Here is a 16,370-nt window from a genome sequence, read left to right as displayed (position 1 = left end):
GATTTCATTAATAAAGTCTTCTCGGGTTATCATCCGTGTTAGATGGTGATTAATCGCCGACGTTTCGAAGACAGAGATGGTCCTCGAAACGTCGGTGATTAATCACCTTCTAATACAGCTGATAGCCCGAGAAGACTTTATTAATAGTTGTAAAATGTTGAAAGAAGAAGAAAATATGTTTGCACTTAGGTCACTGTTGCAGTACAGGGTCCAGAAGGAGCTGGGTGAGTGGGGGGAGGGGATGGATGCTGCTGGGTAGGTGATTCGTATGATTCTAGTGGCGGTGGTGCAAATTCAGCAGCAGCAGCATCACCAGTGAGTGGAGCTGTGAGCGCACTGACGGCTGGCGTCGCCAGCAACTGCTCAAACAAGCGGAGACATTTTCAGTAGCTGGGTAGCAGGGATCGACTCCAGACGTGTCCACTAGAGAACGACAACACCTTCTTTCGCGTCAACGTTATGGTTTTTTGTTTATAAAAGGAAAGTGAGTAGATCGCGTAAGGGGTAGGGCGAGGTAAAATTAATCTTATAAATGTGGCTGTAACAGACGGGAATATAAAGTGGGGGGGAAAGAAGATTTTTTTGGGATCATTGGTGTTAAGAGTCCCGGAAGACAAAACACAATTAACGAAAGTAGGAGTAGTGATATTAGGGAGAGGATTTCTTCTTGTCGTGGTAGGAGATTCTTGGCCTTTGTCTTTTTTTATTCCTCTCTTTCTCTTACCGTTCCTGTAAAGTATAAGTAGCGTCCCAGAGGCTAAGGCCTAGGGTCAAAGGTTGAGGGTATGAGGCAGACAACACAGGCGACTGCAACGCCTGAGGACCGTTGCTCGAACGAAGCTCCTAGTTCTTCCTTCTGGTTCCTACCGGGAGGTGGTTGTTGTTCCTGTCTTTGTATTCCGATCAGAAGACAACAGCAGCAGCAACAACAACAACAACAACAACAGCAGCAGCAGCAACGCCATCCATCGCCTCAGCAACCCCTGGCGACGGCGTCCCCGAACAACGCTGCAACCACCAGCATGGTCCAGATGTTCTACTACGAGAACAGAGGCAAATGTTGTAAGAAGCTCCTTAGATACAACGGGTACCCCAGCAAGGTGAGAGGCATGACGGCTCGACACGTGGTGTCCTCTGTGTGTAGCATGCTGCTTCAGTCTCGCCTGCCACCATCCCTTATCGCACGTTGTACTCGAGAGTCGTGGAGGCCACTGGCGTGTCGTTTCATGAAAAGAAACAAAATTTATAGTTCTCACAAACGTTTCATCCGAATATTTCCAACGGATTATAAAGCGTGAATATGTGTGTTACACTCTTGAGGCATTCATACATTACGTGTACATTTTCTGCGGTTACTATACTAAGAATTAAACAGAAAAATATGTTCTGTATTGACCGCATTTACGACATTATTTGGACTTTAGTTTCAATATCAGAACGGAATTAACCAGTGATTAATTATTTTTAAGTAAATTAATTTATTCAGATTTCACTGAGTAAGAACTAAATTAACACGCTTAAAATAGGTTGGTTTTAGTGTAAAATTACTTTTATTAATGTACATTGATTATAATTAAATATTTGTAATCTTTGGCCAATATTATTCAATATTTAGAAATATCCAGAGTACTAGCCAGAACATATGTTAACATGTTCTTGTGTTTTGGTGAAATTGTATCCACGTACCTCAGGCGTTCATTGTTTTTAAAGTCCATGACAGTTTCTTACGAGCGTTGCTTCTAAATATTTTTAGTAACCTACAAATGTAGAAGATAAAGTTTGAAATGCGAGTCATATTTTTTAGACATTAAAGATACATTTAGGCACCAAACTTAGTGGACTCTAAACATTTTCTGCATTTATTATTCAAAGAATAAAGTATTATTAAAAATGCTTAATTAGTATATAAAATTGAATTCAGAGGTTCGTAATATTCTACTTGCAAAAATATGGCTGTATTTGAGTATTTTGAATAGAAAATATGGTTATAGGTCATTCTTATAACCCAAATATCATACATGTCTAAGTTTCCTGTATGAAAGTGTAAACTGTTTTTGAGAACGTTCGCATGTTTTGTTATATCACTTGCGTTACTGCTTTTAGTTTATTTGTGTGATTCTTTACAAAATGATATTCATGTGTCTGTACACAGTCAAGACGGCCAATTTTCGGGGAAAAAACGGCCATACAGTGATAGAATATATTAAGTCAATGTATTAACAACGTCAGTCAGATATGAGGATGTCTTCTGAGTTGTTGCTTTATAGTCTGGTAGAATTTCAACAAAGTTTCAGAAGTTCTTACAACATCCATCATCAGGGATCATCGCCCTGATGATGGAGGCAGTAAGCACATCCATCCAACATCTATATACTTTCGACAGAACTAAAGTTTATGCAGAATAAGCAACTGTTTTGTCTATTATTGTATTGTCGTGTATATTAATCCGGAATTTAAAAGGCAGAGTAGGAGTACTCAACATTAGATTCTTTCTTCGGGGATTAAGGGTCTGAACCATCGTAAAAATAACTATAATCATCCACCGACAATACGTGGTTATTACGTCAGTAACCCCAACACATTTGCAAGTCCTGTCTGGTCACTGTCACTTCTTCATACCGCCCCCTATAATAAACGAGTCGAAATTGCATTTCTTTATTTTTATTGCGGAATATCGTGACTATGTTAATTGTATTTCTTTTATTATTCTGTTTCCAATTACGACATATGAAATAGAAACGCATAATATACTGTAGCATAGAAATGCTTGAACACGTGCTTCATGGAGACTTGTATATAAAAATAAAATTAGGAAAATCTCACTACTCCCTGTATTTTTATTAAGTTAAAGTGTTGCAAAGCATGCAAATGAGAGTTGTTCATTCTTTGTACTGTAGTTTTTTAATGTGTAGGGAAATGAATGGTCATTGTGCGTCACGACTGATGAAATGACACGGTTTACTGAGCCTGTGAGCACAGAAAATACGTGGCTATGTGCATGAAAACAGTGGGGATACATCCTGACATTCGCCTGGGAGGGACGTCCCCTTATAAGCCGGCCGGCTCTGTACGCAGCAAGGGAAAGAAAGATTACTCAGTTTTAGCTAATCATATTTTGCATAAAGCAAAATCAACTTGGCTTCCGAATAGTGTAAAAGATTTTCTTTAAGACTGTAAAAGGCGTGATAATTTTTAAGTTTTCTTACCACGCATCTTTCAATTGTGGTAGGTGTTGAAATCGCGGTCTTCCTGGGGGAGTTCTGATAGTGTCATCCTGTACCCTGATTTCTTGCATCTTGATTTGAAATTCGGCTTTGTCTCTCTTCTTCTTTAATAGGCTCCATTGCTTCTGTACAGCTTCTTTACTAGAGAAACATCTGTAGCCTCCTTTACTTTCTAACTTCTGTTCTTCCGTCTTGTGTTCAATTTTCTTGCGTGTTATACGAAAAACCCTGCTTCGGACGTGGCGTGCCTTTGACGTCATCGCTAGCAGAGTTCTGTTGAGGGGTCCCAATCAACACCGCAGTCAGACCGAGAATATTGGTTGGAATATGTGGTGCGCTCTACATTTGTATCCATTTCTATCAAGTACTTTTATTTGAATTTCTCGTGTTCTATTTTCTCTCCTCAGACTAATATCGAGATATTTAAAAGATACCACGGTGTCTTCTTGGAAATCTTCATCTGCTCTCTCTTCACATTTGTCTCTTTAATTTGTAGATTTATATTCTCTACAGGTGGAAAAGCGTGATTAAATAGCAATTTCACTTTCTTGCTGTTTATTTATATAAGATCTATATGGTTTTCCTCAGTTCCTCTCTTAGCCGATTTCAAGTAGCGATGAATCGCCCTGATGACGGAGGCAGTATGATATCAGAAACGTTGGTAAACATCGACCAGACTACACAACAACAGAAATCTTGAGCAATTTTTTTGTCTCGCAAATATTTCGCGTGTATACCTACCGTTTGAAATCTTGGTGGTCTAATTTTTAACACAGTACTTCGTTTTGCGAGAAGGTGAAAATACCGTGACAAATGAAGCACACTGTATTTTGTTACACATGTTGAAGTTTTAAATTTTAGACGAGAATTGCTTCTCTTCTGTCAAGTGCGTTGCATCTAAAGCTGCCAGAATAAAGAATACGTAAAGTAAACATACCGAATTCACAAGTGATATCCATCATTCTTTATTGATTTAGGTAAGAAAACCTTGTCCCGCATATAAATGGTTCCTTAAAATCTCTTTCAACTCTTCTCCCTGCTTTGCAGTTTACTCCCTTCCAACCCTTATGCAGACTCGTTTCACCCTAGTGCCACTTAGATTTCAACCCTCGTCGTTCCCCTAGGGTTTGGAACATGCAGAATTTTTTTTGCCGTATATTGCTTAGTGCTTGTATGTAATTTTTCAAAATTTCTTTCTCTTTTCTGAGTTGCCCCCTCCCCCGTGCATCACGCCCATCCGTATATCTCCCCCCTTTCCTTATTTTCACATAGATTTCAGTGGAGGATTAGGGCATCAGTTTACTGAATTTCGACAGTCCCTTCTGGTAAATTCTACGCGGTTAAACTTTAAGTGGAATAAAGGTACATTTTCTTCATAATTTAAATACTGTATATATTATTATTTTCGACAAGATGTACCTTTCATATAGCACGCTTTTTTGGAAACCTAGAAGTAGATGCGAAAATAAATGGATCTTATCGAATAGGATATGAGAATTTGTTCGGGGTTCTTATGGTCCATGATAACGGCCTGTGGCAGTGAACATTCGAAGATCATAAAGATACGAAATGATTGTCCAGCTGAGTGAATATTAATCTTTCTTGTTCCATGGAGTTAGTTGAACAGTTAGTTACCTAGCTACTTGTTATAGGGTGCCCCAGATATGATTGTAATGTTTGTTGTTTATTTAACGACGCTCAGATTATGCAGCGTAAATGATAGAACAATTAATAAATATTGAATCAGAAAGGAAATAATAGGAAGGCGTCGTGGCCTAATTTAAGGTACTAACCCAGCATTTGTCTGAAGTAACTAAGGAAAAGCACCTAAAATTTACCAGGATGCTGATTTTGAACCCGAGACCTCATCATTGCAGTTTTGTCATATTCTTATGGCATAAAACAAAATGTTGTATTTTAATGTCGATACGTATGGGTATTTCGTTATATATTTCTCTCTTGACAAGGTTCAAGTTAGTACTAGCTAAGTTTAATGTCTTGCTTAGCACGCGACATATTTATTACTATTTGTAAATAATTTAAGGAATAAACAAATGATTGGATACATTCATAATATATTTAAAAAATATTAACAGATAAGTAGGCCTATAAAATATACACTAAATGAATTACTCTATTAAATATAAGTAATATATTAAAATTGTGTTAACAAGTATGGGCACATAGAGAGGTTTAGTACACTCTTGCTGTAGGCCTGACTTAGAATCCAGTAGCTCGTCTCGTCCTCACACTAATCCACAAAATAAATCTGGACAGCTCGAGGCACTGTGCTTTGTCTGTCTGCGGCACGCGCAAGACTGAAGGAGAGAATCTCCTTTACCCTCAGCTTCGTTGTTAAAATACATTAGCTCCGTAGTGTAGTAGGGATTTCTTAAGATCGCACTTTCACATCTAATTTGCATTAGAAGCTTTATCGAAACAAAACCCGCTAAAAGCCATTGTGCGCTGCCCTCATGACTAAAAATGTGGATAAATATTTACACAATACAAATTTTAAATATCCAAACTAATCGTGAGGCTTTTATCGAGTTTTGTTTCGACACATACAGTACCTGAAAGCTTCTAATACAAATTAGATGTGATAGTGCGATCTCAAGAAATCCGTGTGAAATAACTCTCAAACATGAACGTCCGAAAAAATAACGAGATTCAGTAATTATGCATTATAAAACTTTTAAGCGAAAAGCAAATTTAATTTTGTTCCAAGGCAAAGAGCCATGAAGGCATATAGGGGCCGTGGAGTTAAGGCTTCAAAAGTCGCTTACCTTGGCACTAGAAGGTGCTTTATTCTTGGGAAGAAAGACCCCAGATAAGTATCGCATATGGGGGTTGATAGTCCCCAAATTTGGCCTGCACTTGGTGGTGAATTGAAAAAAATCAGTCTGTTGCGGAAGTCAGATTCAGACGCCGGACATCCAAACCTAGCGAATCTCTGTACTTAACTGATTCCAGAGAAAGTATGTCTCAAAGCTGCAATTAAACTGTTTTTAGAGTTACGTTTTCAGTCTATAAATTAAACGTGTAATTTTACAAAAATAAGTGTTTTATTTAAGGTAATCACTCATAATGAGCGGTCGTGGTCCATTTCAAGATGTCCAACGTCTTAGACCACGCATCCACTCCGTTTGGAGTAAATTATATTTATAAATTACATAAAAATACGTTACAGATGTGTTTATTTCCAAAATCTATTACCATTTTCGAATTCAATGCTAATTTGTAGGATGTGTAATTGCACCAGTTTAAATAAAGCCTTTGTGCTCATTCCTTTTATGGCGTCAAAAAATAATTAATCAGGACTTCCGGTGTCTGTCTGTCTGTCTGTCTTACATACTTCTTATCTCGCCCTGTTTCTCTATATATAATAATACGCTTTCAAAAGAGCGAAAGAGAGATGGTACCAGGGGACAGACAACGTCACAAGATCTAAAGGATCTTTCAGGTATGAAATTGGCCTCCTCTGTTCCCCACGCCCTCGCGTTCTATGACAAAGCGCTGGATGCTCGTCGCTGCGAGCTGCGATTGGATCTGTGTTCTTACGCTACTTGAGATTGCAAACCCCGATGGTCGATACAAGAGGCCTTATAACAGCGGGCGCTTGTAATAGCAACTTCATTATGAAGTGGCATGGACCATGTTTACAGAGCGCCAGTGAATCTCGAACGTTTTATTACTTTGGGGGGGAGGGTGCTAAGAATGTGTTGTTCTGAAGCTTCCGTTGAGGGAAAGAGAAGTATTGAAATTCTCCAACACAATCTACATTAAATATCGATAGAATTTATAAACTGCTTAGAAAATGCTTGCAATGCGGAAGGAAATGTTTAAATTCAGCTTTTGTCTGCACTAATGATCTTTTATTCCTTCGAACTTTACACCTTTTCTTCTCTCTTTTTACCTGTAAAATACGAATTTGCCTGTTTTGTATGTGTGAAAATTGGTCTCTTACCCAGAGAGAATTCTGCAATCTTTTCAGACCTGTGGCACAGTGTAACTTTACAAAGTCTCGCAACGTTACACCACAGAATTTCACCCCACGAAAGGGAGATACAAAGTATATATGATAATAATACATATTCACATTTTCTTTCAAATGCAGGCATATGAAAACAAAATATAACACAAATTAAATAAAACTATCGATAATGAACCAGTGTGTGTGAGTGTGGATATATTTTCATATATTATGAATTATAATTACAACAGATAAGATACTGCCTTTTTAGCTATAATTTGCGAGTATGAAGTTTCTTATAAAAATTCGCGACACACCTAAAACCTTTCGGCGGAACGCAGCCATTCTCAACACTTTTATTCTGGACTTCAGGATAGTGTCGCGCAGAAAATCTCCAGACATAAATGTCCTAAGATTAGGTAACCCTGGTCTCTGTACTGACGGACTTGGTATGACCTGGCTAATAATACGAAAATAATTGTATAATCTAGAAAAGACCTGTATATAAGACAGTTAGAAAATTGTATTCGTTTCACGATCAATGTTTTCTCGGCACTACATGAACGAGAAAGTTCAATTGAACACAAATCTTAATTTGGGAACATTTCAAATTACTAAGTTTGTGGAAGAATGTATTAGTTAGAATTTGTCACGTAAACTATAAAAAAATGAAATATTGTTTTCTACGTCAGTCATGTAATTGTGTCGTGTTTAGAAACCTAATAATAATATTTTACAGATCCCTACAGGCAATTTCAGAGCTTTCTCCCATGTAGGGGATTATAGATTCGTAAATATGAGGGCGGCATCCCTACCCTCCCTGATGAATTTTAATTAAAACTTGTGTAAAAGATCGACACTCATCCCTGCAGAAAGAATTGGGTTTTAAAAATAATCATGGTTTCATAACGGAGTGCCCAGTGATTCAGTTTTTTACATCCTGATCAACATTGGTAGTTTCTCGTTTTCCTGGACAGCGCAGCTTCATCATTCTGTTAATGTTACGCTGTTTCATTTTGAATGTTTGCTTCATGTAAACGGATGTTAATGCGTGAGATAGATCCGGAAGGGAATAAATTCTAATTTATTTGCTTACTAAATAACTAAATGAGTTCATCCATAATGCAGTGTCTTCCTGGAGAAGCTGCTAGTTATTTAACTAGTTTATTTCATTTTATTAAATGTGTTGCATGTTATACCCATCATATTTTCGTTGATTTCATCAAACTGACAATAGGTCTCTTAGAGGTGTTTCATTGTAAGAATGCATGTGACGTTGTGTGCGCAGAAGTTGAAAATGAGTTGTGCTCGTAAGTCGGACGCTGTATCTGAAGACCAGGTCCAAACTTATAAAAAAATCACCTTTAAGATTATGACATTCCTTCCTGAGAACTTGAGACAGATATTTCACATTCACCTAAAAATAATGTGTGTAAAGTTTCTTATAAACCGTAAAATGTGTTCTTCGTTTAAGCGAATGGACATTCTAACCTTTTATTTTAAATAGATATCATTTTACATGCTCTATAAAAACGAAGCGAAAACGTCCTGAATCCGTTCTTCGTACTTTTTCGCATTTCTGTCATCCCTTTATCTCTTGGAACACTGCGAGCAAATGCAGAAAAAGGTCGCTGAATTGATTTGCATTCTAAGAACAGAACTCTGAATTTCTTTGTGAAACTTCAATAAAACCCATTTCAGTGATTTCTGAGACCTCGTCTGCACTTTTATACCGTGCATCCTACATGCCATGTGGAAGTAATGTCTACATTTGTAGTCGATACATTCATCTGTCTGTTGTCTGCTCTTTGGATATATCGTGGACCAGCCTCGAAATGGAACGTGCTGATAAGATGGCTGTCTTCTGGGTTGTTACGCCCTGTAGTCTGGTAGAAGTTTACCGACGTTTCAGAGGTCCTTGCTGCCTCAACCATCAGGGCGATAATGTGACTTCATTGGTGCAAGATCCCAAAAGTCGGCCATCTTAATACTCGCAGCTTTGAAGACCTGAATCCATGTCATTTTCTCTTCGTTTACATGCTTAATCCCTCGATTAAGTTAATTTTACTGTGGATTAGGAAGTATCATGCACATTCCGCTTTTCTGTCTCCATCCTTTGACCATTTTACCCTCTGTATTTTAAGCCGAAGTGCATTTGTAGTTAATGAAGGTAATTTAGGTTAGGATGAAGTCAGTAAATTAAAGTGTGTTGTAGCGCAGGGACAGTTTAAACAATTCGGACATGATTATAATGCCCTGTGGCGTCTTTCGATTATCCTGTAGTGAAATATCTGCTTTCGGGTAATATCCGCGTGGTTTTATATTATAGGAATCCGTCAAACTCGAGACCAGTACGACGTTGGCGTCAAAATGAACTAACTACATCTCTTTTAGAGACACAGGCTTGTCGATCTGTAAGGCGGAATTATGGAAGTCTTTCAACTGCTTTGGTTGTGTAATAAAATTCGTCTTATTCTGAAAATGTTTTTATGTTCATAGTTAAATTAATTCTAATTATAGAACTCATTGGTTTGCTTTGCAATGTTTCTTTTCCTTTCTCCTATTCTTATAATGTGGTATTGTAACGAACAGGTAAAATGTAGCGTTCTCTGTTATTCTGTATATTTTAGCCCATTTAAACAGAAAATTTTAATTCACAAATGTAGTAAAGGAGCTTTTGCTTATTCAGGAAAGTCCCCTAAGTCTTTCTCCTGTTCAGTGTTAGGTCATATCAAGAGTTCTTCCCTCTATGGAATAATTTTATTATCCTTCCTGCAGCGTCTGTCTACCCATTATTATATTACGTTACAGCAAAACGCCGTACCGTCAGAACACTCAAAGTGTCTGCTTGTACTCGTGTCTCGGTGGACTCCGCCCGTGTTCTTCCCATGTCTGATAATCCTGATTGGATTCCTTCGTTATTTTTCAGATCGTACAAAGTGGTGAAGCAGGATTTCCTGAACAATCACAACCTACTTATCTTTTTGTGGTAATTCTATTATGTTAAAACCCTTTAACGAATTTGCTTTCTACGCAGTTCCAAAGCTTAGTATAGGCTGTACTTACCACGAATATATTGTGGGAAATTTGAATTTGGAACTTTTTCCAGCTACTGTTACTGATCAAGGAAGTCGTGAATGTGTTATAGACGTGGGGAAGCAAAGACGTGTGGGTTTTACTGTTAGACAGTGAGCACTTGGAAGATCAAAACGTAGATAAAAGATGTTAATAAAATTAATTGTATGAATTTCTTTAAATTGGATCGTCCAAGTAAAGTATTATGGTGCAAAACATTAAACAAAGATACTTTCTTTCATCCCCTTACCTCTCATTTCGGACTATTCCTGACTTCTTCGCTCTGATGATAACAATTTCCGCTTTCTAATTATAGCTGTGTTATCTGTAGATCGCGTCTCCGCCGTCGAACACTGCAGACGCTCGTTAGGCTGTCTTCCTTCTGTCAGTGCCGTCTGTCGGAACGTTCTTACGGCGTCGAGACGCATCTAATGGTGCAATGCGGCGGCCACAAGACGAGATATGACTGTCACGTATTGAAGAAAGCAAACAACTTGGGCCTTCCGTCTGGCCGCACTTTTATATGAGACCCTGTGTTTATTGCCTTGTTGCTCGTTCAGCTGCAAACAGAACCATGGTTATTACGCGTCTCTTGAGGTTGGGATATTCGCCAAGAAAACTTTACCAACGAGAATCTCTCTATGTTAATCACAGGCTTTACGTCTTACCTGGAGTTTCTTATAAATTTCACAGCGTTTATGACGTTACTTTAAAACGATTGCTTACAAAATGTTATCTTGTAGGCCTATATTACCGTGATTACCTTTGAAAATTCGACAGAGAGTCTCATCTTTTGTAACATAAACTACAGGCTGTCCCGAAAAGATGTACGCTCACATTCAGTAATTGAAATAAGGGAATTTTAATAAATTAAACCATTACACACACGTCAGCATTTTGCACTTCCGGAATCAGCGGATCTAGTGTAGGTGTTCAAAATGACCACCGTGGCACAATTGAGCAACTGATGACAAGCGGTCGCTAAAGTTGTTGGTGTGTACACAGATTTTTGGGACACTCTGTATGTTGTTATTGTTTATAAATTTCGTACATTTCACTTCTAACATTACAATTTAAACGTCAATACAAAAGTTGAGACTAATAATATATAAACACATAGGACAGAAGGGAAACATTATTAGTCATTTAATTTACAGCGACTGAGTACAAAATAAAAAGGTATAAAATACAGATTGAAGACTCCATAAAATCTGAGAAATGTCTGAGCATAATGTTGCTGTGGGTTTCTGCCGACAAAATTCCTCTACAACTTCACTTCCAGGGCGATTTCTTCTCGCTTATCTTATTTACAGAAGAGACATGTTGAAAATAAAAATCCACAGCGTTTACACAATCTATTTTATGTGCTCTGTCTGCAGTGTGGGTACCTAGACGGGCAGAAAATTACAAGAGAAGATTTTATTTATTTTATATTTTAGCTATATATATATACGCCCACAGTCCGAGCTTCTGTAATCTAAAAATATAACATAACGTTGGAAAAATGGTTGGAGTAAAAAAAGACGAAGGAGTTGGGTGGGGGGGGGAGTAGTGCAACTGATAAGTTACGCCTCATATTTCACTAGGCCCTTCAAAGTGAAACATTACTGGGGCGACGCTGATGGTCTATATTTCAACCCCCACGCAGGTTCTCGTTACCGTTCCTATATCCAGGATTTTGTCTCCCCCCCCCCCCGGTGTACGGTAGTGGGGCCCGTCTAATGGTGGTAGATATAAGCCGCATTTCCTCACCGTGTCCTCACGGCACGTGAGGACAAGAGGACTTATCACAATTTCGTCTGTTATTTATTAAAGTATGCCCCTGGGTCTTAGATAACCATTCTCACAGTCTAAAAACACTTACGGAGCAGCAAGAGAAACGCGCAATTTCAAAATCTAAGACAAAATACAGCGAAAGTTGTTTAGTACTGGGTTGTCTTGGTGAAAGGAGGCTGAGGACTGTGTGTAGAAAAAATACAGGGCTTCAAATCTCTTGGAGCTAACATAAAATAAAACCCTCCAGAACCTAGGTTTAGTGGAATGAAAAGTGTTCCAAAGGGTAATATATGAAGTTATCTAGAAATGCACTGAGGTCCCAAAGCCATTGTATTTCTACAAGTGCCGTTGTCGCTGTTGTCTGAAGCCAATGTGTCTGTTCCTGTGCAAGGTCAAATATGTCAGGAAAGAAGAATGTCTTCTGGGGTGCTGCGCCGTGTAGTCTCATAGAAATGGACGACGTTTACTGCCTCCATTATCAGGCCGTTGAGTAAAATGTTAACAAATTAACTTCGTTGTAGCACATATTTGACTCCCTATTTATTCAACGAAAATCTACGTATAATAAATTATTATTTCGAACTATATCAGGTATTTGAAACTGATTTTAACTGGTTGGCCATTTACCTTTAATCTAGTGCAGTGGTTAAGAATGTGTAGAGTTGTTCTTCTATAGTCCCCTTACGCCTTCAAAAGTGGCGCTAAATTACATCTTATAATGAATGTAACGACATTATCATTAATAAGCAAATATATTTATTCTGTATTCTTATTGTTTATCTGATTCTTGCTAATCTAAGAGTTGGTTGATTTTGAGTGGGATATGTTGTTTTGTTGTGTCTCATTGTTTTGTTGTGTCTTATTGTTTTTTGTGTGTCTTTTTTATTGTTTTATTTTGTCTCATTGTGTTGATGTATCTCATTGTTTTGTTGTGTCTTATTGTTTTTTGTTGTGTCCTTTTTTATTGTTTTGTTCTGTCTCATTGTGTTGATGTATCTCATTGTTTTGTTGTGTCTTATTGTTTTTTTTGTTGTGTCCTTTTTTTAGTTTTGTTCTGTCTCATTGTGTTGATGTATCTCACTGTTCTGTTGTGTCTCATTGTTTTGTTGTGTCTTATTGTTTTTTGTTCTGTCCTTTTTTATTGTTTTGTTCCGTCTCATTGTGTTGATGTATCTCATTGTTTTGTTGTGTCTTATTGTTTTTTTGTTGTGTCCTTTTTTTAGTTTTGTTCTGTCTCATTGTGTTGATGTATCTCACTGTTCTGTTGTGTCTCATTGTTTTGTTGTGTCTTATTGTTTTTTGTTCTGTCCTTTTTTATTGTTTTGTTCCGTCTCATTGTGTTGATGTATCTCATTGTTTTGTTGTGTCTTATTGTTTTTTTGTTGTGTCCTTTTTTTAGTTTTGTTCTGTCTCATTGTGTTGATGTATCTCACTGTTCTGTTGTGTCTCATTGTTTTGCTGTGTCTTATTGTTTTGTATCTTATTGTAGGTCACTGCCACCGGGTATAAACCCATTTTCAGTCAATAATAAATAAATAAATAAATAAATTTTACTTATGTCATAAAATATGTCAAGCATAAATAGCAATCCCCACTTCACCGACTGACTCTTTGTTTTATATTAAGTCATTCCAATAATTCTTTAGTAAGTGCTAGTACATTATAATTTTGCAACCCCCCCTTTCCTCATTCAAAATGTGATATGAAATGAGGGTGTATTTAGGGTGGGCCGTGTTAGGGGTTGTTGGTGGTACATGCACAGCGTTCCAGACAAGGCCTCCGTCTTTACCCCAACCCCGTCTCTTCAAAGTGAGGTAATGCTGAACAGAGCAGAATATACTTCACGTTCTTCGGTCTTAAAACTTTAATTGCCAATGTTTTTCTCTCTTCCGACGCTATTTTCTCACTGAACACACGTCAAGCGTGATAATTCTCACCATGCCATCCAAAGTTTAGTGTATACATTTCACGCCTGTTCATGCACTCAGTAGTTCCAACTCTTCAGAAACAAAAACAAAAGATTCAGAGGACAATGGAACAAGCTTTATCGGGCAGGAATAAAAACAAAGCCTTTAAAATAGGCTTTCCTGCCTTGCTGTAAGACGAGTAGATAAATGCCCGAGACCTTCAGTGCTCAACATCTGTGGTGCTAGGTTCGTTCTCCAAGAAGAGTACAATTGTAGAATCTGTTTAAATTAAATAAGGCAATTTAACATAAGTTTTAATGGTCGTATTCTGGGTTGTGACGTGATGTTTCTTTCAGTATGAATCGTGCGCTATGACACAGTCCTTCATTGCTTAAAGTAATTTATGCAGATTTTTGGTTCTCTCCAGCAAAGACCATGTCTGCTTTGAGGACACTTTCTCCATACGAGACGTAGTTCACATTCATTATGTGTATTCAGTTTTAACTTTTGGCTGTATTATATGTATTTAATTGTGTATCATTCATAGGCTTTTCGCTGCTTAAAAACAAAGGTAATTATGACAGTGGTAATTATCCGTTTATACGGAGTTTAAAACATTTCTATTTTCATTGCAAATTTGTGCTGATCACAGAGGAATGACGCCTTGACTCTGAGAAATGCTCGGTTTTCCCGCCGATTTCGCACGTTCCCAGTTAAGAAACACTTCCACGAACACTCTCAGGAGTGAGTTTATTTAGCCTGTTTTGGGTTTAGGGACAAACAAGTTACGCCAAGAGTTCAAATGCTGTTGCTTGCGGAATAATACTGCGTGGTAGCAGAACAGAACATGCCGAGGTTGCTGAAATAGACACCAGGGTAAAAAGTGAGGAGTGGGGTAGGGAGGATTATTCCAAGCATAGATTAACGGCTGAGCGACTGGGCTGCAATATATATACCACAACATGCACTACATTTACTTCGCAGTCATTATGTAATGTATTTACTTCTAATTATGTGAGTTAACAGATTCGTTGGATGTGCATGTTAATGTTAATCTATTGCGAGATAAATACCATGAGGGATATCACGGACATTGTTACAATATAGTTAATTAATTAATTTATTTATTAATGGTCTATTTAACATTGCTCAGTAGGTCAGACTGTATAGTTTCCACCGAAGGATTATAAATAAATAATGAATCGGAAAACATGAATAAAGCGATCGCTGTGATGATGGAGGCAGCAATCATCTCTGAAACGTCGGTCAGTTTATACCAGATCACACGGTGCAACATCCCACATTAGTAGCCTTGAGAATCTGATATCTTAACAATACGGCGGCAGTTAGAAAATATATTTTGGCCCACAATTCAGGAGTGGTAACTAATAAATTACTGATGCTAGGAGTATTCAGTTTTTTGGGTGATTGATTATAAACGCATTGGTATATAAAATTATGTTTATAATAATCTACAGATTATTTATAAAAAATTGTTTATGCGTTAACATTTATGAACTTGACAACACTGCGAAACATAACCTGTACCGAAGTAAGAATTTATTGTGATCGAAATCTTATATAGGATAACACTTCTAAGAATAGAACGATAGCTGTTATTGATGTATTGATGATGGGACACGAGACCCGGGGGGAGATATTAGGTCACTTCCTACTTAAAGTAAGGGTGGTGAAGAAGATCAGTGAAGAGGGTTGAGTTAGAATGTGATGCTAACAGAAAAAAGCTGACGTAGTTACAAGAGAAATGGGAAAACGTGGGATTTTCCGGGCAGCGGGGCAATACTGCGATCGATAGTGTGCGGGTATCGAGGAATGGACGAAATAGAACTAAGTGCACAATATCGCGTGGCTGATTCAAGATGATTGATTTACTTTCTATTATTCACCGACGCTTGACAGCTACATGTAATAGATTCTGTTTCATCAAAAGATAGAATTATATGTGAGTTATTAATTGAAAATAATTTGTAAGAAGCTGTCGTGGCCTATTTTAAAGTATTATACTGTCATGCGCCAGGGTTTACAAGCGTACAAAGTAATCGATATATTTCTGTAATTTTAAACTTTATATTTTTCAGTTTGAAACAATCAAGCAAGAGATTCTGAGCTGCATGTCAGCAAAATGACTTATTGCTGATTTAATAATATTTTTATTTTCTCTATAGCATTTTGATATCTTAAATGATTTAAATAATTGCAACTCTGCAAACCCGCGAATATTTAGTAGTAAACTGACATAACCACCGGGCCACTCACATACCCTTCCGTGTCTTAGAAAGAGATTTACATTTATTTCATTAGAAAGGAGTGTTGTAATGTGTGCAATCAAAATAGATCCACAGTAATGTCGGTAGCTGCTCGCAGTAGCAAGATTAATTTTCAAATACACCTGAA

The 16,370-nt window shown here is 37.6% G+C and overlaps 1 protein-coding gene across 1 annotated transcript in view; it reads left to right on the top strand.

Moving 5' to 3' along the window:
• The first annotated feature begins 275 nt into the window (after positions 1–275).
• LOC110831042 (uncharacterized) overlaps positions 276–16,370 on the top strand; it is an 89,548-nt gene continuing 73,453 nt past the window's right edge. The window contains exon 1 of the mRNA XM_022066591.2: positions 276–1,100. Coding sequence (XP_021922283.2) covers positions 786–1,100 — 315 coding nt within the window. The 5' untranslated portion in view covers positions 276–785. The remainder of the gene's footprint in view (positions 1,101–16,370) is intronic.

This window comes from Zootermopsis nevadensis, unplaced genomic scaffold, assembly GCF_977971745.1.
Source record: "Zootermopsis nevadensis isolate Lab colony 2312 unplaced genomic scaffold, Znev_1.0 Znev_ptg000030l, whole genome shotgun sequence".
Classification (NCBI taxonomy): domain Eukaryota; kingdom Metazoa; phylum Arthropoda; class Insecta; order Blattodea; family Termopsidae; genus Zootermopsis; species Zootermopsis nevadensis.
This window is presented reverse-complemented; position numbering and strand designations above follow the sequence as displayed.